The 23959-nt window shown below is 35.5% G+C and overlaps 1 protein-coding gene across 1 annotated transcript; it reads left to right on the top strand.

Moving 5' to 3' along the window:
• The first annotated feature begins 369 nt into the window (after positions 1 to 369).
• On the top strand, positions 370 to 23935 carry LOC127617288 (cadherin-related family member 2-like). The gene is made up of 31 exons (XM_052089240.1): positions 370 to 499; positions 2054 to 2119; positions 2304 to 2369; positions 2456 to 2595; positions 2724 to 2777; positions 2866 to 2955; positions 4572 to 4661; positions 4748 to 4870; positions 7088 to 7231; positions 7671 to 7746; positions 8287 to 8405; positions 9038 to 9253; positions 9657 to 9812; positions 10657 to 10815; positions 10915 to 10976; positions 11784 to 12027; positions 12295 to 12534; positions 13879 to 13948; positions 14074 to 14658; positions 16731 to 16802; positions 16930 to 16979; positions 17137 to 17294; positions 17593 to 17698; positions 17775 to 17863; positions 17947 to 18015; positions 18889 to 19036; positions 19142 to 19263; positions 20245 to 20358; positions 21952 to 22035; positions 23249 to 23312; positions 23780 to 23935. Exons 2-31 carry the CDS (start codon positions 2077 to 2079, stop codon positions 23906 to 23908), a joined length of 3882 nt encoding a protein of 1293 aa, XP_051945200.1. The 5' UTR covers positions 370 to 499; positions 2054 to 2076; the 3' UTR covers positions 23909 to 23935.
• The last annotated feature ends 24 nt before the right edge of the window (positions 23936 to 23959 follow it).

The following is a 23959-nucleotide window of genomic DNA, read 5'->3' as shown; positions in this document are numbered from 1 at the left end:
TAGAAATTAGATGCCAAATCTTTGTCCTGTGTTTTCTTGATTGTGTTTCCAATCTCATCTAATCGGGTATAATAAACTCTATTTGTTGTGACTTTATTTGTTTACTTTCCCCCTGGTTCTTTCCAAGTAATTTCCCCTTTTTTTATATTCTGGTCCCTTTTAATCTTATATCTCAAAGCTCACTCAGTAGTTGTTGAATCTGTCTGTGAATGGGTTGGATTCATTTGGACATGAGCTGTTGAGACATTTGTTTGCCTATACCCAGACTGCATAAACCATTCTCTGAACACTGGTTTAGGATCTGCTTTTGCTTTGCCACTAAGCAGCTTTGTCATGTGTCTACAGGGCGAGAAGACTGTATTAAGCATGCAGACTTTCTTCCCTGTAGGGGTCTGTAATAGCCAGTGATGCACTATCCAGTGGTCTCATCTATTGCATATTGTCATCTCATTTGAAGAACAAAGCTTGTTGGGGTTGCATCGAGGGCAGATTGGACACGGTAAGCCTTGTAACTCATTTTCAGTTGTGCTTTAAATCTTTTCCTCCAAAAACTACTGTGGAGAAATGATAATAGTATGATGGGATCCTGAAAGAATATTGTGAAACTGATGATGATTGAAATTCGGTCTTGGATGAATTTGATTAAAACTGTTTGAGCTCATGTTAAAATTTTGACTTTTGATTGTTATTTTGGCAAATCTGAGCTCAGTTTTAGATATTCTTGAGATATTAGTTGTTTTTATAAGGAGACAAATCTGAGAAGCAGGTCTCATTGCTCAATTCAATCTCATTGTGATTTTTGTTTTCAGTATATTGATTGAACATTGAGTGTAAAATGATGATATTCAACCATCCCAGTCTGGAAAAAAATGATTTGAGGCATCATGGAAAATCTAAAATGCAAGAATTTTTGTTACAACTTATGACACATGATATTATTGGCTTGGATGGTAACACTGTGCACGTTTTTTTGTAACACTTTACAATAAGGTTGTATTCATTAGCATAAGTTATCTATATTAGATAACATGGACTAACAATGAACAACACTTTTAGAGCATTTATTAATGTTGGTTAAAAGGAATATACCAGGTTAAATAATAGTTCAATATACAGCATTCGTGGCATAATGTTGATTACAACAAAAATAAATGTCAACTTGTCCTAAGCAAGCAAAACTTGCAGTTACAGTGAGACACTTTTAATGGAAGTGAATGGGGCCAATAAATGTTTAAAATACTCATTGTTTTAAAAGTCTGGACACAAGACATAAAAAATAAATGTGCATGTTTAAATGATTTTAGTGTCATAAAACCGCTCGATAACCTTTAGGTGTAAAGTTATATCGAATTCAACATGTTAAGGTAACGCCGTAACCAATAAAACCCTGAAATGACCATACAAGTTACAATTTAAAAAACTTTAAAGTTCTAATAATACATGAGTTTTAAAAGAAGAATGAATGCAAGTGCTTTTAGAAAATTATAAGCTTCACATTTGTCTTTAAATCCAACAAAAATTGCCCCCAGTCCCATTGTAAGTGCCTCAATGAAACCAAAATGTTTGCTTTTATTAAAGAAAAGAAGGAATGCGTCGAAATTCATTTTTGTGGTAATAAACATTATGCCACAAAAAGCTGTCGATTAAGCTTAACTTGTGTTGAACCCGGAACATTCTTTTAATGTCACAGTACTTTCAACTAAAGCCTTTTTTACATTCAAAGTTGTATAATGCATTATGATCTAACATGAATACACAATGAAATTTGATAAATCAACATTACGTTTAATTCGGTAAAGATTTAATCGTTCATTGTTAGTTAACGATAACTAATGCATTACTTATGTTAGAGAATAGAACCTTATTGGAAAGTGTTAAATTGTATATATATATATATATATATATATATATATATATATATATATATATATATATATATATATATGAAATATTTTCTGTTATAGCTAAATGTATTAATCTTCAATTTGCTTTAGAGCTTGTGAAAAGAATGGTGTGACACATTCTTGATCTATTTCATTTTTCTTACATGCAGCCTTAAAGACAGACATTGGCAGGATGGAGAATCTTTTACTCCTCCTTTTCTCCTTCATAGCTTCTTGTAAGTATCTCACCAATCAGTCAGTGAAGTCAAGAAGTTGTGATTTGAAGTCCAAATGCAATCCATGATAACATTGTCCAAATGTGATTGTCATTTAAAGAGGACAGTTCACACGTATTGTTCTTTTAAACAAATGATGCCTATGTTTAACTCAAATACTGGATTCTGTTTGTGTTTTCTCCAGCTTACTGTCAATCTGTACCTGTGATTGTCTCTGCTTTGGTAAACGTGAGAGAAGATGTTCCTGTAGGTCTGTACTTTTGAGTCTTAACCGTTCTGCTTTGCAAAATGTCAGTTTGATATAACATTTTCCAAATTATTTATTCACTTAAACAGGTGGTTTTGCGTTTCAAATTGAAGCGTATGATCCAGACGATGACCCTCTAACATATGATATCACGGGAACAAATGCTATTCATTTTGACGTCAACAAACAGACCGGGGAAGTCACGATCAAGAGACAGCTGGACAGAGAGGTAGTTGGTTAATACGGAGTAGCCTTCTATTCCTGTATTAAGATTAAGATGAAGTATAAGAGTCTATTTCATTTCTATTTAATTTCTACTCTAGTTTTCTTACAGTATTATTTGTTTCCTTTTATCAGTTAAATGGCCTCCTTTACGTAGACGTTGTGGTGAATGACGGTGTTTATGCAGATGTAAGTTAAATCCACTAAAAGAGCTTCATATTACAATGTTCAGAAACATCTCTTTCATGAGTCACAAAGTGTCTATTTGCCCTTTCAGGAGATAAAAACTGTTTATGTTGCTGTTGAAGATGCAAATGACAATGCACCAGTTTTCCTTAATCTGCCATACAACTTGGAGTTTGGGGAGGTGAGGTTAACATGCACCTATTATCCTATTATTATTATTAATATATTTTTTGATTGTGATGTGTAATTGAGTGTGATTTTGTACTGTGTGGTTAACCTTTGTGTCTGTGTAGATTGGTGCAGGACCCCCTTGAAAATGAGATGTTACATCTCAAGGGGTTATCCTGAAATAAATTCAATCAATCAATAATATAATTGGTCGTAAGTGTTCAACACCTTTAACAGTTGTTACGTTGACAGTTAGCATAAGAGGCATTAAGATGTACAAGCTCTGATGGTGTTGATTCTTTGCGAATGTGATCTTGGCTAAGTCAGTCTCTAATCTGCTTAACCTTACTCACATCAGTCTGAGAGGCTGCAAGAAGTGATTGTGTGAACCACATGTAACCTGCCAAGAACTTCTCTGGGTCATATTTCAACCTAAAATCCAAAGAAAGACACAAGAAATTGTGTTTTGCTTAAAGAAAATGAAAAAAATTTTTTTGTTTTGTCTTTTTGCATTGTGACATTCTTTTCTTGACAATTAAAAGTTCACCCCAAAATTAAAATTCTCTCATCATTTACTCACACTCATGCCATCCCAGATCTGTATGACTTTCTCTCTTCTGCAACACAAATTAAGATTTTTAGAAGAATATATCAGCTCTGTTGGTCCATACAATGCAAGTGAATGGGTGCCAAAATGTTGACGCACCAAAAAGCATATAAAGGCATCAGAAAATTAATTCATACAACTCCAATATTTTAATCCAGATATTCAGAAGTGATATGATGGGTGTGGATAAGAAACAGATCAATATTAATGTCCTTTTTTGCTTGAAATTCTTCCCCCTGCCCAATAGGGGGCAGTATGCAAGAAGAATGCCATTCACAAAAAAAAAAAAAGAAAGAAAGAAGAAGAATGTAAAATGTATCTGTTTCTCACTCACACCTATCACATAGTTTCTGAAGATATAGATTTGACCACTGGAGTCATATGGATTATTTTTATGCTCAAAATTTGGGCACCCATTCACTTTCATTGGATGGACCAAAAAACTGAAATATTCTTTTAAAAATCTTAATTTGCTTTGAAGAAAGAAAGTCGTACACATCTGGGATGGCATGAGAGTGAATAAATGATGAAAGAATTTTAATTTTTGGGTGAACTATTTATTCAAGCACCCAATTTTCCAATTTCTTATTAACTTTATAAAAAACTATTATTATTTTCAAATAGATTTGAAATATTTGTTGTACTGTCTTTAATAATTATATTTCCATTATCTAAGACTCTTATGAATCTTATGAGAACACACGCACGCATGCACGAACGCGCGCACACACACACACACACACACACACACACACACACACACACACACACACATAGTGCTTAGCTGTCAGAAACATATTGTTACAATAGAATAAAAACAATTATTATGGTGCTAAAAACTTTTCATTTATCTTTATGCAAGACAACAGTTTTTCTTTTCTTTTGATTTTGTGGTAAAATGTGATTAGAACTTTTTTTTTTCATGAGACTGACCCTATAATGTGGCTCTGTGGTGTTTTCGATTTGGTTTTAAGAGTATTTCATTACTTGAACATGGTTTATATTATGTCTTTCTTCTTCAGGATACAACTGTTGGCAGTACACTCTTTACAGCAAATGCCATAGATGCTGATTTTGGCACGGCCTCCATTGTGTACTTCAATATTGATGAAGTATGTTTAAATTCCATGCCATAAATTGCCTTTTCATTCTTGCATCTCAGTTCAGTTATATTCACAACACATTGTGTTTGTCTTAGGTAGTGCCGAATGACGGGGCTGATCTATTTTCAATATCTAAGACGGCTGGACACGTTGTCCTGCAGGGACGTTTCAGCTTTAATTATAGAAGTCCTTTCTATCAGATCCGAATAAATGCAAGTGTGAGTATTAATTTTCCTTAATAATTCTCAGTAATAATATTCAAATAAATCATGAACATTCCTTAATTTTACCTCTTTTCATGCAAATATATATATATATACAGTGCATCCGGAAAGTATTCAATGCGCTTTGCATCCGGAAAGTATCCACATTTTGTTATGTTACAGCCTTATTCCGAAATGGATTAAATTAATTATTTTCGTCAAATTTCTACTAAAAATACCCCATAATGACAATGTGAAATAAGTTTGTTTGAGATCTTTGCAAATTTATTAAAAACTTGAGCTCAGGTGCATCCTGTTTCCACTGATCATCCTTGAGATGTTTCTAAAACTTGATTGGAGTCCACCTGTGGTAAATTCAGTTGATTGGACATGATTTGGAAAGGCACACAGCTGTCTATATAAAATCCCTCAGTTAACAGTGCATGTCAGAGCACAAACCAAGCCATGAAGTCCAAGGAAGTGCCTGTAGACCTCCGAGACAGGATTGTATCGAGGCACAGATCTGAGGAAGGGTACAGAAACATTTCTGCAGCATTGAAGGTCCCAATGAGCACAGTGGCCTCCCCTCCACAGTGGAAGAAGTTTGGAAGCACCAGAGAGCCGGCCGCCCGGTCAAACTGAGCAATCAATGGATAAGAGCCTTAGTCAGGGAGGTGACCAAGAACCTGATGGTCTGACAGAGCTCCAGCATTTCTCTGTGGAGAGAGGAGAACCTTCCAGAAGAACAACCATCTCTGCAGCACTCCACCAATCAGGCTTGTATGGTAGAGTGGCCAGACAGAAGACACTCCTCAGTAAATGGCACATGACAGCCCACCTGGAGTTTGCCAAAAGGCACCTGAAGGACTCTCAGACCATGAGAAACTAAATTATTTGGTCTGATGAAACAAAGATTGAACTTTTTGGCCTGAGTGTCAAGCGTCATGTCTTGAGGAAACCAGGCACCGCTCATCACCTGGCCAATAACATCCCTACAGTGAAGCATGGTGGTGGCAGCATCATGCTGTGGGGATGTTTTTCAGTGGCAGGAACTGGGAGACTAGTCAGGATCGAGGGAAAGATTAATGCAACAATGTACAGAGACATCCTTGATGAAAGCCTGCTCCAGAGCGCTCTGGACCTCAGACTGGGGCGAAGGTTCATCTTCCAACAGGACAATGACCCTAAGCACACAGCCAGTATAACAAAGGTGTGGCAACGGGACAACTCTGTGAATGTCCTTGAGTGGCCCAGCCAGAGCCCAGACTTGAACCCGATTGATCATCTCTGGAGAGATCTGAAAATGGCTGTGCACTGACACTCCCCATCCAAGCTGATGGAGCTTGAGAGGTCCTGCAAAGAAGAATGGGAGAAACTGCCCAAAAATACTTGTGCCAAGCTTGTAGCATCATACACAAATAGACTTGAGGCTGTAATTGGTGGCAAAGGTGCTTCAACACAGTGTTGAACAAAGGCTGTGAATACTTATGTACATGTGATTTTAATTTTTTATTTTAAATAAATTTGCAAAGATTTCAAACAAACTTCTTTCACGTTGTCATTATGGGGTATTGTTTGCAGAATTTTGAGGAAAATAATGAATTTAATCAATTTTGGAATAAGGCTGTAACATAACAAAATGTGGAAAAAGTGAAGCGCTGTGAAAACTTTGCGGATGCACTGTACATATATATGTATAGACATAATTACATAAATATAGTATATGCATACAGTATATGAAAACACCAGATTTAACCAAACAGGTCACACAGGTTCTATACAAGAGGGCAAGAGATGTGGGTCCTATTATAAAAATACAAAATGTTTTTTGAAGACAAAGAAAATAATAATAAAACAAATGGGTAAAAAGCAGAGTTTCAAACAAATAAATCAGGAATACTTATTGGCACATGCGGTACTGGAATCCGGTCACAGGTTTTTATATTTATATTCATATATATGTAAGAATAGCTGTTCGTCCATAATACGTGACACAAAATTCACCGGAAGTGACTAGTACATGACCATAATGCATACGCTGGTGGCATATACCTTAAATCTTAAATAGGCGTGCAGTGCTGCTGATAGGCTGTCAAGAATGGCATGATGACATAAGAAAAGTCAGTAATACAGGGAGGGTTTAATCTACCCTGATACATGTGTATAAACACAAAATCTATTTAAAGTAAATTATCTGTCCTATATACACTGACTGATAATTTGTTTTGTCAGGATGGTGGTGGGAAATGGAATAATGTAACAGTGATTCAGTCCTCCACTACAATTGCATTCATCACAATTAAAGATGTACCAGACCTTGACCCACAGTTTCTGAATTTACCTAACATTGCCTCTATTGATGAGAATTCTCCCATGGTGAGAAGAATATTGTCTTATTTTTAAATGAATTGTGTAATGCAATAGTTCTTTACTGGTTTTGATTCAGGACCCAGATTTTAGATTGAACATGCAGTGATGTTGTATATCATGTAAGATGAAAAAAAAAAAATGTCTGTAGAATCAACAACTTAAATGTATTCATTTAACATGAACTGCATAGGCCCAGCAATATTTATTATTATTTTTAAGATGACATAAGCTAAACAGGATAATGTATCAATTATCTAAATGTCTATTGAAAGCACAAAACATATTGTGATCAGCACAAACATGTTTATCGCCACTGCAAAGACATCTTTAACCCCCCCCCAGTCATCCACAAACCTATCTGGCCCGCGTTCCACCAGTAAAGAACCACTACTTTAATGTATATAAAGGAGTGGTTTGAAATATCTCACTGCAAGCTCTATTGCAGGGCACGTCAGTCTTTACTGTGAGAGCCAGAGATCCAGATACTGGAGTCAATGACGCCATCCGCTACAACATTGAAAGTGAGTCAGTGGAGATCTTTTAAAGGGGTCATGACACGAGGAATAAATCTTTTGACATATGAGAGGTCACTGTAATATAAAAAAATACTGTAAATTTCAGAACTCAAAACTTCCTCCTCACTGCAAAAAAAAGAGTATTTGTTGAAACCAAGCTGACAAAACGGCTCGTTCTCTACTTCCTCAACATTGTGATGTCAAGCTATGTTAGATATTTGCATCTGATTGCCTCCAGAACAACACATCAACACCTACTTTATATAATCTCTTCCGTAGTCCCGCCCAGTAGTGGTGAGCAGTGAGATGATATTGAGAGAGCAGGTCAGTCAAGAGCAGAGAGCCAATCAGAACAGTGACCGTTTACTGTCAAGTCTTATTGGAGAAGCAGCACCAAAACTGAGCGTATCTGAAAGAGAGGCAGAATGAAGTTGGAAAATTATCATGTTTTACAAATATATATTTTTTATGCTTTGTTTTATAAATACTGTATTTTTTGACAAATATCATTGTACAAAGGACACTGTCACTTATCTTTTTTTACAGATACTAATGCACCTGACCTGTTCCAAATCAATGAGAATGATGGTGAAATAACTGTCAAAACTGAATTTGACCGTGAGATTTTATTGCAAATAGATGCTGTTGTAGAATTGAAAATAAAGGTGAGTTTTTGTCTTTTCAAAATGAGTTGTGAATTTATTACAGTTGTGTGTCCTTTTGTAATGCATGTAGAGTGTATTAGAAAGTAGAAGAGTGCCACTGTGTACAGCGGCCTCAAAAAGTGTTTGGTCAAATGCTACATTTAAGAATAAGAATATCATTGCATAAGATTCCAAAATATCAAACCGAGTGGCAATTACTTTGAAGAAAGGCACACTTTCAAGCAAAAACGTTTTTCAAAAAGAAGTTAGTTAGGTTTCAAATGATAAAACAATAGATATCGTGTGCAAACTTGGGTCAAAATATAGATTACATTTTGGTTGTCAGATTTAGTGGAACATTTCCATTGTTAATGTGATGAATTACATCCACTAAAAAATGTCCATGACACCAGCTGCTTAAGTTATTACAAAAATGGAGTTAGTTCTGAGAAAAGAATAATTTGTTTGCAGATGACACTTGGTTTAATAGTTTGTGACATTCAGCATTTTTAACCTGGACAGAAGTGTTTGAATACTTTTTTGGCCCTTTGTAGTTTGTATCGATACATTTCAATATGAAGTCTTTGTTTCTATATATTATTAATTTTTTATTTTTGATTACATTGAATGATTTTGTTCTTCCTGTATTTTAGGGAAGTGAGACAAACCCTAATGTTGACGGAGTTATAGCTAGCACGGTACAAGATCTACAGATTGCTATTGGAGATGTAAATGATAATGGGCCAGATTTTTATGATTGTGGAGATGAATGCATCCCAAAAAACAGTTTCATGGGTAATGTTGATGAGAACTCATCTGCAGGAGTGGCTGTGGCTGGCCTGGATATCAGAGTCAAAGATCCAGACCAGGTCTGTAAAAAATGTTTGCATGGAAAACTTTTGAAAGGGTTCCAAAATTAACTTTTCGCCACACCAGCCAATGGTGGGTGAATTAAAAAACAATTGCTGGCCATAAATATTTCTTACTGGTCATGAAACCATTGACAAGAGGTCAGACTTATTTTTACAATTCAGTTCAAAGCATGCAGCTGTATTATGTTGCAGTTCTTAATAAAAGTTACAGTCAACTAGCTGGTTTTATTTACTCACTAAATCCAATATTTTCATGCATTTGCTGCTTTTGACAGTGTCAATTGTGGGCACTGTTTCAAAGAGCTTTTCTGTGTTTTTCAAATTCTCACTAAAATGATGATAATGATGATGATTACTGGTGTTGTCTCATGAGGTGATGATGAATTTATTTCCATTACAGGGAGCAAACAGTAGGTTCAATCTTCGTGTTGAGGGTCCAGATATGGATGCTTTCTCTGTCATTCCCAGCTCTGGGGTGGGAGACGGTGTTGTACAACTGACAATAAGAGATCCAACTGCTGTTGATTTTGAGAAAAAGACAATAATGTCAGTGCAGGTTTGTATTTAAAGGTGTGTCTCTTGAGATTAACCACATAAGCTAAACGGTCTGGGACTTTGGCCGATGCCAGAATTATCCCTGGCTTTAGAGTGAATGGACTTTAGGTGGATAAAGCATGAAAGCATAGGCCCTACTTAAGATCAATTACATTTTAAGTGATTGCAGAGCATCACTTAAAATGTATACATATATATATATATATATATATATATATATATATATATATATATATATATATATATACTGTATATACACTGTATATACATTGTATATATACTGTATATATATTTATTTATAAAGTCACAAGTCATGAGTCAGCGTGAATTCATCTTCATTAAAGAACAACACTACCCATAATCCTTAAAAGCAATCCACCAATCAAGGATATTGCCAATTCAAGAAAACTTAGCAGCCAGTGACCATTAAGAATAACTGAGTTTGTCTCTCTTCACTCTCAAACTACTTTGTAGTTTGTATATACCGCATTTGTATATGTTTGAATATTTTGCAATAAACTTAAACTATACTGTTTTTATATGTATTTACAATCACTACAATTAAATAGTTTTGTATTGTACACTAATTTCTGATTCAATTGCATCATTCAAAATACTGAATCAAAGTTTGTAATCTTGTGATTCATCTTAGTGCTGGTTGGTTTGGTTCATTTTTTTTCCCTATGGAGAAAATTTATGAAAAAACACGTCCATAACCAAGGTTGATGAAAAAGTTGTCTCTGTAGTTGTTGCACTCTATCTGAAGAGCTGTAGAATTAAAATTGTACAACCTGTATACCAATGATGTTCACTTACAATTTGAATGCTTTATTAAATCTCCCCAGATTGTTGCTACAGATGCCAGTTCTAATGTCTCCTCTGTAGCCATTGTCACCATTAACATCAATGATGTAAACGACAACGTCCCTAAGTTTGAGGAGGAATTTTATGACTTCCCTGTTAACGAACATTGTGAAAATGGAATTATTGTGGCTACCATTACAGTAAGTAAATGTTCTTCACTTTACAGTGGTGTTTCAGTTTTTCTTTGTTGTGGTGGCTTCGCCTGATTGATCAGACTCTTTTGTGTTTCCGTTTGACAGGCAACAGATGACGATGCCTTGGATGATGGAAAGATCACTTACAAACTGTTGCCGGACAGCATGTATGTTGTTGAACATTCAGCTTGTTATAATTTGGTTAGGCCACACTAACTCTTTAAAAGTTTTTAGCATGATGGGTGACTCTAAATTCAGTGTTGATGGGCATTTAAAGAGCTAAATGGTAATGTCAGAGGTATCACAGATTGCTCTTTCATGGCTCAGGAGACTTAATGGAGTTCTCAGTTATGCTTTCTTCAAGTGCCAACATTGTCTCAGTTGTTTCTCTTTTTTTGCAAGACACAAATAAGAACTTGTTGACATGCAGTAAGAATAAAAAGCTATAAAATAAATGTTGATTGCATAGCTCTGATCATTTGGTTTTGAAAGAATTTTATGAGAGATGTTTGAGATCTTGACAATTACAGACTTTGGTATTTTGGGAAATCTAAGCACAGATTGCTCAGATAATGATGCGATTGCTTCTGAACATTTAGAGGGCACAGTTGTAAGATAACCAGGGTCGTTTACTAAGGTCTGAGAAGCAGGAGACTTCAGCAAAAGTCTCCATTTCATCTCAATTTAATATCAGTGCTGTCTAGGAGAAATATTCCCAATGTTAAAGAGATAATGATTTTTATTTCTTATGTTTATATTGAATGACAAATTATGTAACATAATGGGCCATTGTTAGTTCAGTATTTATTGGCTTTCAAATATCTAAACAGTGATTTCAGACTATTAGAATGATGGTTGAATCAGAATATACAGATGTGTGTAGTGCATTTCAATCATACAAGGCCAAAACAATAGATAATGACAGCTTCACTTGTTATTTTCTTTCATCTCTCAAATGTACTTTCATTTCCCAGCCTGACATTCTTTGACGTCTATGAGAATAATGGAAATGTGTATGTTAAAAATGGAGATCTTCTTGACTGGGAGGGCACCAATGCCTATACACTCACCCTGCAAGCCAGAGATTCAGAAGGCAAGATTGGTACCACTGTTGTGGTGATCAACATTCAGGATATTAATGATCAGACACCAGAGATGAACAGAGAAGTTTACAATGCTTTTGTGCAAGAAGATGAAAGCTTGATGCTTATAATACAGGTGATTTAATGGGTTTAATAGTGAGTGAGTGACTAAGAAAGTTTCTCACACATCTCAAGTAATGAGCCGAGATTGTGTCAATGTTAATTCATCTTAAAATGTTTTGGAATGGATGTGATCCTTTTTCTTCTGAACTAAAACTAGTAGACTATTGCACTTGAGACACCAGGGTCATAGGTTCAATTCCCAATGAACACAAGTGAATAAATATAATGGAAGTAATGTTCTAAGACCTCATTTAAGAATTAATGATTTTATTTTTAATAGGCTAGAGATGGCGACAAACCTGAAACACCAAACAGCCAAATCCAGTATCAGATTGAGGACAGCTCTTTCAGTTGCAACTTCACCATAGACCTGCACTCTGGTTTGCTAGAGAACAAGGGTCTGTTGGACCGTGAAGCCATTGACTTTGAGATGAATGGTGTGATTGTGTTGAAGGTGATTGCTTCAGACATGGGCACGCCATCCCTGTCCTCAACAGCCACAGTCAGCATCAACATTGGGGTGAGAATCGTACATTTATGTTTTATTGTTAAAAATCTAGTCACATTAAAGGAATATTCTGGGTTCAGGGCAAGTTCAGCTCAATCGACAACAATTGTGACATAATGTTGATTACCACAAAAATGTATTTAGACTTGCCCCTCCTTTTCTTTAAAAAAAGGAAATATCTGGGTTACAGTGAGGCACTTACAATGGAAGTGAATGGGGCCAATCTGTAAACATTAAAATACTCACTGTTTCAAAAGTATAGCCACACGATATGAATAATATGCATGTTAACATGAATCTGTGTGATAAAATCGCTTACTAACCTTTTCTGTGTAAAGTTATATCCAATTTTACAACTTTGTTGTCATGACGATTTAACAGTTAGATGCTAAAAATCTAAAATTACCATAAATATGTCATTTAAACAACATTATAGCTCAAATAACACACTAGTTTTAACTGGACTTAATGTATGTGTTTTTATTAAATGACAAGCTTCACATTTCTGCCATGAACCCTCCAAAAATTGGCCCCATTGACTTCCATTGTAAGTGCCTCACTGTAACTGTGATTGTTGCACTTTTTTAAAGAAAAAGCCGTACAAATATTTTTTTTTTTTGTTGCAATCAAAATTATGCCACAATTGCTGTCGATTTAGCTTAACTCATATTGAACTCTAAACATTTCTGCATTGCATTTTATGCAAGTGCCCCAGCATAACATATGCGGTTTAAAAATTGTTTCCCCAAAAATGTTATTTCTGTCATTATTTATTCAAATTTCTTTCCAAACTTGTTTCTTCCCCGTGCAACACAAAATCAGAACTTAAATTATTGTCGCACTTTTTTTTTTTTAACACAACACTAGTCATAGTCAGTCACACTAGTCATGCTCAAAAATGACAAAAAACACCAACAAAAACAACATAAATCCTTTTACCTCCACTGTAGCTTTCAAATCAAATATGGTACATTTTGACACATCACTTCAAACTGGTGGTAAATGACATCATCAAACTTCATTGGTTCTCACTTGTCTAGTGACCAAATATCACTAACGTCAAACCTGCTGCCTGCCGCCATATTTGATTTGAGCACTATAGCAATGGGTACATTTTCAGTGAATGACATCTAAACTTTGGCTCAGTTCCTTAAAGAAAGCTATCGTATGGCTTCAGAAGACTTGCCATGAGTCTTGAGGAATGTTTTGCTGCTTTTGTGATAATTCTGTCTTGTACGTTATCTGTTGTTTTATGAAAAAGAGCAGCGAGATGGTAAATAATAATATAATTTTGAGTGTCATTTTGGCTTTTATTGAGGTCTTGACATATTTTTTCTCTTTTTAATTATTTTCCAGGATGTCAATGACAACTATCCAGAATACCTGGATCCTGATTATACCTTTTACGTGAAGGAAAGTGAAGGAGGCAAGTAGCTTGTGTTTTTCATGAACTGAAATACATTTCATAATGACTTTAAATAATTCCAAGAGCCTATATGACGTTGGAAATATTTAGTGAACACTGACATCATTCGGTTGTCTCCTCTTCAGGCATATTAGTTGGTTCTGTCCGGGCTCATGATGCCGACCAAACAGACTTCAACAACCGCATCTTCTTCAACATCATTGGTGGTAGTTTTGGAAGTTTTATTTTATTTTCTGAGCCTTACAGTGAAGGCTACATGGGTGACATCAAAGTGGATCCCGCCATAGAGCTGGACTATGAAAGTGACCACAAGACTTACACTCTGAAGGTTGAGGCCTTGGACTTGGGTCAGAACAAGGCTGTGACCACAGTTGAAGTGGTGGTGGAGGACGTTAATGATACTCCACCTGTGTTCCCATCTGGTTTGACCCTGAATGTTAAAGAGAACACCAGCCTTCCTGAGGCACTGAGCACAATCAAAGGCTCTGATGCGGACACTCACCATTTTCTTCAATATGATCTTGTTTCTACTGAATGCCAATGCAGTGCTTCCAGAGGGCCGTGTCCCGATGAGTGGTTCAAAGTTGAGCTTAATGGTGATGTGATAGTAAATCCTATCTACATTATCGACTATGAGAAATGTGATCAAGTGTTCTTGACTGCTATGGTGGTAGATCTTTACACGGAGAAGGGAAGGAACACCACTGAAGGTAAGTTCTGTTGGTCTTTGTTGTCCAGCATTAAATAGGAATGTTTGGGGTTTAATTCAAGTTCAGCTCGATCTTCATTATTTTTGGCATAACGTATGTTCAAAAAACTTTGTACATACAATGGAAGTGAATGGGCCAATCCATAAACATTAAAATACACACTTTCAAAAAAAGTATAGCCACAAGAAATAAACATTATATGTGTTAACATGATTTAAGAGTGATAAAATTAGGGATTTGTTGGGGTTGCAGCATTGTCGTCATGGCAACAAAGTTGTAAAATTGGAAATAACTTTACTACTAAGTGGTTTTACCACTAAAACATATTAACATTTATAAAGTCTGTGTTGTGGCCATACTTTTGAAACTGTAACGTTTATGGACTGGCCCCTTTCACTTTCATGATTTTTTTATATAAATGAGGGACGAATCAAAATTATGCTAAGCTTATTAACATTATGCCACAAATGCTGTTGATCGAGCTTAACTTGTTTTTTATCCTGGAACATTCCTTTAATTTAGCTTAAGCATGTTTTCTTTCATAGTATGTAAAAAGTGAAGTGTGTAATATCTGCGCTAACCAAACATAATTGCAAAAATAATTAATTTTTTCTTTTAAAAAAAGGTGTCCAAAACCAACCCCCCTTTATAAATGGTTTGGCAAACAGATTGTTCCACCCCTCACTCATGCCACTGCGAGAGTCAGTGTTGCATTTTGGGCTGCTCAAACACCACAGAGCTACTTTATTTACTTTTTCAGGGGAATTAGTTTACAAATTACAGTTATATTACAGTAAATTACTTACTTACAGTTGCCTTAAACTGTGATAGGGGAACATTGAAAAATGACACACTTCACCTTTCAGTGTACACTGTAAAACAAATGTATACATTTTTTTAAACTCGAGTTCATGCTGCCTTAAAGTTGTGTCGACTTCAGTCAACTACTTCAATTCAAATTGAATATAGAAGTCAAATTTCTTAAATGATCAGTTAATATTATTTATAACTGTATAATTGGTTAGGGCGTTCCAATTCCCATTGTTGGAGAAATAATAAGCTGCCAGAACTGATTATAGACCAACATCCTTCACTTGTATTCAGCCTTCAGCTTGTCAAAAAGCCAAGCATGGACCTCAACACTTTACACACAAATCATAATTGTGGAAATTCACAAAACTCTTAAATGTTTTAATTAAAAAGATGAGATGTACTTCGAATTATTTCTACGTTACAAATACCTAAAAGTGACAAACAGAACAAACCACAGCATTAATAAAAGCAGCAAACAGTTAAATTAAAAGCAAGACAAACACTGCAATTTGCACAATTTCTTCATGCTAATGATGAGTCATCAGAGTTGAGATCCATGTGCAGCTTTATTAATAATAATGAAAACTGGTAAACAGGCAAAGGTCAATCACCAGCAGTAGCAGTATCCAAGGATAATCAAAGGAGTGGTCACAAACAGGAAAGAGGTCAGGGCAGGCAGCAAACAATCATAGTAGTCCAGGTAAACAGTAGTAAACGTAGGCAGGCAGCAGAGAATCACACATGGGCCGGTAATACCGCTCAGAAATGTATGCAGGACAAAACAAGACTCGCATTGATAGCAAGAGAGAGGTAGTGTTATATAGCAGAGTAGATGAGGAACAGGTGAGCATTAAATCAGAACCAGCGACGGGGTTATGGGAAATGTAGTTTATAGTGTGAAAGTCAATACTCAGGCGATGGAGTCCTCTGGTGGTGAGTGGAAGGAACAGCGGAGGCGGGATTCGTGACACATGCATAGTGGATTCTGCGAATCTGAATGTGAGCATGTGATCCTGATGTGTGTAGTTCTCTTGAGTTGCATTTTTAAGTCAGCTAAATACTGTAAGTTCAATAACTTATCACAAGTTCAGCCAACATACAAATGTAGTTATCTCAATAAGATCAATCCAGGGTAGTTATTCTAACTAGATTTTAAGTTCAAAATCTTAATTTTTACATAGACTAGTTTAATTAAGTTCTTTTAGCAATTGAAGTCTGTGTTATTTGAGTGAATTTAAACATATTTTGCCCTTTTGTAGGGGTTATCTCTATTAATATTGAGGATATCAATGACAATGCACCAAAGTTCACCACACTGCAGGAATTCTATGGTAAACAAAAACTGTTTATTTATTTATTATTATTATTAATGAGATGTTTAAATGGATTTAAATGACGATGATTTCCTATCAACAATCAAAGATCTTCACAATTTTTTACATAGTTCTGTTTCTCTAGTTGTACTCCTGGAAAGAGTTGAGAAAGGCTCATCTGTTGCCAAAGTTTATGTGAGTATTATAGTTTACTTATTGACACTTATGTAGTTAAATTAGCTGTTTATATCACTCTATGTACTGTAATGTATTTTCCCCCCCCCGCTGTGATGTAATTGTCAGAATGCAATGCACATGTTCTCATTGGGTTTGTTTACACTTTCCCTTTAAGGCCCAAGACAGAGACAAAGGAGTCAATAGGAAAACTGACTTTAAAGTGTTAAAGGTGGAGTATGTCAGTGGTGATGTGACTGTCCCACAGGATGTGTTTTTCTATGCTGACTCTGGAGTTCAGGAAGATTCTTCAGGACTTTTCAGTACAGATATACGGTGAGAAAAGTATGTATTTTAGCGGAAGTGACGGAATTGCAAAAATAAACGTTGTTTTCAAACAATCACGTCATCAGCCGTTGATTATACAACCAGATAGTCCCAGCCCAAACTCATGCCATGTTGTTGTGTGGGGCTGGACAGGTTGCTCTAAAAAAAACAGAAGATTTTATAGCTTTAAAGAGGCACCGTGTTTTCAGTTTTCGAGAAAGATAACCAACAAATGGCTTACTAATATTTTACACTGCATATTAGGCTGGGATAGGAGAAAGTATTTTCACACCTTTATAATGTTCAGGTCCCAGAAGTCACTAGACAGTAGCCAGAAGGGAAAGTTTATGGTGGAGGTGCAAGCATGCAACCCTGATGCTGAGGTCAAGCTCTGTGCCACCTCTGTGATTGAGGTAGGACCTTCAATTGATTGATTCATTGTTTGTTTAAATAGTACATTTTCTCATTTCTAATAACCTTGTTTTGCAGCTTCTCACAGTTGACAGATCCTTCAGGGTGAGTCTCAGGTTTAGGTCATCAGTATCTGAAGTCAATGAAAATTTACCTCAGATCAGAGGGTAAGAAACACTTAAAGGGTGATTTTAAAGGTGATGTGTCCTTGAATTCAGAAATTCATAAAGTGTGCTCATATCTTTTTCAGGGTTCTGGCAGGTGCTACAAAAGTAACAGTACACATCTTTAATGTGTTTATTGAGACGAATTCTCAAAGGTAAGGAACACACAAACATACTCGTAAGCATGTAAAAGCGTAAAAGTAAACATAAGATATCTGGATTTTGCATACAACTGGAAAAGGCATAACTGAATCATCATTCTGTGTTGTAAGTTGTATGATCCAGCAGGTGGCGTGTACATCATAATGTGGGATCCAAGTCAGCTTGTATTCTCATTTCTTTGGGGCTTTAAGACTGTCTGTGAATCTCATTTTTTTCCAGTGCTGGAGTGATTAGACAAACAGCTTCCATATCATATTATAGCACAGACATAGAAATGTACATTCCATCTGAGCTACAGCTGAAAGCCCATTTAACCCTAATGTTCTGTTTGGGGTATATTTCAGTCTCAAAGACCCCACATATAAAAACATGTTTATGTGTTTCATTTCTTAAAACTGGAGGTTAAGTTCAAAATTGCTTTCATTTTATTATTATCTTTTATCCTTTAATCGGTCTCTGGAACTCAAAGTAATGTATGTCAATCTTAACAGAACTTAAGAGTTAAACTATTATTACGATTATTTATTTATTACAATTATTTTTTTACTTTAAAGTTAGAAGTTGGATAGTTCACCCAAAAATGCAAATTACGTCAATAGTTGCTCTCATGTTGTTCCAAACCCCTATTATAATTTTTTTCTTAAGTGTAACCCAAAAGTAGATGTTTGGCAGAATGTTTATCCTCAGTCACCATTCACTTTCATTATTTTTATTTACAATGAAAGTGAAAGGTAACAAACTTGCATTCTGCCTAAGATCTCCTTTTACGTTCCTCAGAAGAAAACAGGACATTATTTGAGCGAACTATGCCTTTAAGCAATTTCAGTACATTTTTTTATTTTTAAAATGATAAAATTTGTTTGCAGAGCTGATGAGGTTACCGTTTTGGAGGCTTACTTTGTATTTCCAAATGGCACGGCTCTTGACTATGATGAAGTGAACAAAATCCTGAATTCAGAGGAAGTTTATAAGGAATATGGAGTTATACTATCTCAGTTTGGATTTACTGGCATTGTAAGTCCAAATAAATAAATACAATTATTCCTTTTTAAAACTCTTCATTATTATATTCCAAAAATTAGGCATGAACATGTTTGTATTCATTCTGTTCCGTAACAGTCAACAATCGTTGGTGATCAAAAAGAAGTCAAGATTGAGGTATTCATCATGATTGGTTTGGGGGCCGCACTGGGGATCGTTCTGTTTGTGACAACAACATCACTTGTGTGCATCAGAAGAAAGTAAGAACTATTGAAATACAGTATTAACTCATTCTGGTTTCTATCAGGGTAAACAAATACAGTTTTTCATTAAACATTATACAAGTTAACATTATTTTAATTTGATAAAATCACTTGGGTTTCCACATTATGTTGTCATGGAAACAAAGTTGTAATTTTGGATATAACTTTGCACAGGTAAGGTCAGTAAACAATTTTTTCACACTAAAATAATGTAAAACAAATATTTTGATTTGTGGCTATAATTTTTAAACAATGTGTATTTTAATAATTGTACAACTTTCATTGTAAGTGTCTCACTGTAACTGTGATTTTTGTGTTGTTTTTTAATAAACAAGGTTCGAAAATATTTTTTGTGATTATCAATATTATGCCAAAAATGCTGTCAGTTCAGAATATTCCTTTAATGTCTTTTAAAATATACAACTCAATATAATCTAATCTAATATACTATATATAACGCAACAATATATGACATAAAAACAGCGGTCACATTTTGTACTCTTGTATATGTAGCTTGTAACACAAAAAGCTACCTAATTTTGAAAAGCTGAGCTATTGTATTGACACTGAAAAATGTAATTGAGTTAGTAGAGTCACTACTTTTAGTTAGTTACTCCTCAGCCCTGCTATACAATGAACTCCCTACCTTTCAGACCGGTTCCTAACATTTCACAAGGTGCCAGGTGGATGGCATTGAAGCAGAACCTCTCAGCACTCTCTGGGTCGCAAACACAAACAAAAAAGTCTCAGCAGATTCAACAGATTTAAAATAGCTGTTATTGATGTGCACCCACACACAAATGCACAAGTTAAGCCTGTGCCGGTTTTACAAGTTAACCCCATATATTAAAGGATTAGTTTAAGATAAGAGAATGTCATATAGGTTTTGAAAAAGAATTGAAAGTGAGAAAATGAAAGTATTTGGAATTTTTTGGGGGAACTATCCTTATAACATTGCTGGTTTCTTTTATCCTTAAGCTACAAGAGGAAACTCAAGGCAGCCAAAGCTATGAACTCAGCATCTGCAGTGGTAATAGAGAATCAGAAGACTGGGCCTGTCGTACCTGGAACCAACAAATACACTAAAGAGGGGTGAGATAGACATTGTTTGTTACCTAAGCACAGTGGTGCATTTGAAGTCTAGGCCTTCCTTGTGATTCATGCCATTAAGAAAACACAGTTTCACAATGAATAAAACACCTTATGCCTTTGGGCATCATACATTATGTCGCAGCTAACTAGTAATAATGATTGACATTGACATTTCATTCACGTCCAAGCACGAAAGCCAGATATGACACTTAATGCTCAACAAGCCCAATTTTAACTGTAGCATTTTGTTACCGTTTTGTGAATTCAAAAATCATAATTTTGTCACATGAATCTACCAGGGAGGTCTATAATACCTGGAAAAATCTATCTGATAATATTTGCAATTTAAATGTTGCTTGCATTAAATTTCATTTCGTCAGGGTACACGGTTATGCTGCGTTCTATGTAAGTTGGATGTGGCATATTCCTACTTGATATCTCCGATAATCCATTCCATTCCCCGATATTTGGAACTGCAACTCTCTCGTTAGCTTAGCAGTGGTTTGACTCTCATTAGAGATGTCTCCTAGCACCCAACTGATAAACAATGCTGCAGCACCAGTTACTGTTCTTCAGGTGTACAATTATCAAAAGAGATTGTAATGTTTTATATACCTGTGAATGTTTATCACTTACTTTGTAGATCTCCCTGAGTGTCCATTTGTTTGTGTGACATCATGCACCTGCATCTGGGTGAAATCAGAGTTGATCATTTCTGCACGAGCCTACAGTTATAATTCTGACTTCAAGATGCATTCCATTGCACTTTTCCTAGTAGGAAGTTGTAAAATCCGACTTTCCGAGTTGAATGGAACGCAGCACTACTTTTCAAAACTTGATCCGACACTGAATGCTCAAGCAGCCTAATTTACACTTAGAAAACTCCTGATGTTGCTATAACAATGCAAAAAGCACTTACCAATTTACTTGAAGTGACAATAAGTCCTCCTTTCCTGTTTAATAAATTAAGCAATCAGACAGTCATGCAGAACATCACAGGATTTTAAATCCATGAGGATATCTTTCTCACTGGCAACACCAGCAGTGATGACAGCCGACTCACCAGACAGCTTGATCTTACGCTTTTCACTCTTGAATTAAGTACATCACTTAAAGCATGATTGCGTCACTCAAGACCAACTAGAAGGCCTCGACCGGGACATATACTAAAGATCACACCCACCAAGAACAAATAAATCAATCTGATTGGCTGATGAATCTGACAATCTGACTTTAGATGCACATTAATTTGCACTGTTGAGGGATTCTGAAGAAATTCTGAAGGCCTGAGGGGGTGGAGCTCAAACTCACACACCGATTCGGGCATGCGATTTGTGAAACAGTTGTCACACTTCGCTTGTAAGCATCAAGGAATAAATTCTGACTGGATAAACGTTTTTTTCTATTTGTTTGTAGATTAATTAAGAATGGAAAACAATTAAAAATACAAAGGTGATTGAAAATGACCCTGAGAATTCTCCACTGCCTAAGCATCACTACCAGCTACATAATGCTGGCCTAGTCTCATATCATTCTGGATAGGTATTCCAGCTCACTGCTGGTGTGTGAGATTGTCTGATATGTATTCCACAGAGCAAACCCAGTGCTGAATATGAATATTGACACAGCCACAGACCTTGGCTTTGATGAAGATGACTCCAACACAGACAGAGAGAGGTATTGTGCACATTCTATTTTATTCTAGAGAACAGCATAAAGTATGACATTCTCAACCAAAAGCTTTGAGTTGGAATTCAGATGCATTTAACATGAAATAGAGCATGAAATTTTTCACACTACTGTCTATTGGACTGAGATCTATGCCAGAGGTTCTCAACTAGTTTTGCTTCAGGAAGCAGATATTACATTGGACATCAAGTGGTGACCCAACACAGTACCAAATTTGTACTATAAATAAATGAATACAATTTATTATATTTAATAAACCAAGAATATACAAAACACATAGTGGTCTAGGCCATATTTTTCAATAGTTTTGCTCATGGTTGTCAAGTACGAAGGCATGCAACACAACCAGTACATGTTGTCATTTGTCTAATTTGGGTGTAGCTTGTACTGTACCAAGTAAGTGACAAGATGAATTTGTACCAAAATATTGTAGTTTGATTGGACGTGTAGGCTTTGACATCAACAACAAAGATATATAGATTTAAAAAGTTTTCTCATCCCTTTTAAAATTTGGAAAGTCTATTCATTTTGCAACTTTATAATGCATGATTATATAGTTTATTGCATTTTATTAAATGCATTTAGCATTGTTTTTCCTTTCTGTCTGATGCCCCTATCACAACCCACCAGTTGAGAACAACTGATCCATGCTAGACCATCAAAAGCTAATCTTTAATTTCTCAGTGTCATTCTGTTGTCAGAATGTGCTGCATTAGCTAACACAGTCAGGCTCACTTCAGTTATTAATTAAATAATGTATCATAATTATCCGGTCTCTCGGGCAGTGTGTCATTGCACATAATTACAGCCTTTGAACAAGGAGAGATAAAAATGGATCTTTCATAAGCACCTGCACTGAACTGATTTGAACAATGTGATACAATGATTATTGTGGTAAACAATGGTAAAAGAGGGTAGTGTGCTGAGTACATTTCTGTGGTCATTCATTAAAGCTGACATCTGTTGTTGTTGTATTGTGAATAATGATATCTAGATTGTTTTACTTTCAGCAATAGTGTTAGATGGACTTATTGTCCCTGTGATACTGGTGACCCATATATAGAGGCTAAATGTCTTTTGATACTCTTTCAAACAACCAAACTGGTCCAAAATGTCTCTTTTTGTATTGTTATTATTTCTTCATTTTTTTAGAGATTGCTTTATGAGATTCAGATTTTCTGTGCTCTGTCTTCTGTTTTAGCCTTAATTCCCTGGACTACAACATTGATATGACCATGACAGAGAAAGACACTATGCCAATGATGGTAAATGTATTTTAAAAATAAAGATCATATATTTAAAATATTTACAGCGCCCTTATAATGCAAAAAGACACACTTGTTTATACACTTCAAAAAACTTTTGTTTTTCTTGTTTTATCAGTACAATATCTAAACATCCTTTAAATTAAATACATTTACATTGACATATATATTATGTTTTATTAATTTTTTTAAACTCATTGGCATTTTTTGTTTTTGTTTTATTTTCTTAAGCATATATCTCACTCAGTTTCATAATCCTAAATATTTAACTGAAAAACAAGACTTAGTATCTTATGTCATATGCTTCTCAAAGTAAATGTGTCTTAAGGATGTTTTGACATTTTACTGGTAAAAAAGACAAAAAAAAAAAATCTGCAGTGCATCTGTTTTTGCATTATTTAAAAGCTCTTAACATTATTTGGTTTGTGTGTCTGTGTTATTGAGTAATGTTTTGGTTGGTTTGGTAGGTAATTGAGGAAGAAGAGGAGGAAGATGAGAGTGAATCTCCTTACATTGAGCCTTTGGGTACTGCATTAGCCCAGCGGGAGAGAAAGAGAGATTCAGAAAACCATTCCATGAGCACCACAGACCTCTAACCTCCACCTGACTGCCATTTGTTGTATTTGGCCCTTCCAAACAGAGAAAAG

The sequence above is a fragment of the Xyrauchen texanus genome, chromosome 23 (assembly GCF_025860055.1).
Source record: "Xyrauchen texanus isolate HMW12.3.18 chromosome 23, RBS_HiC_50CHRs, whole genome shotgun sequence".
Lineage (NCBI taxonomy): Eukaryota > Metazoa > Chordata > Actinopteri > Cypriniformes > Catostomidae > Xyrauchen > Xyrauchen texanus.
This window is presented reverse-complemented; position numbering and strand designations above follow the sequence as displayed.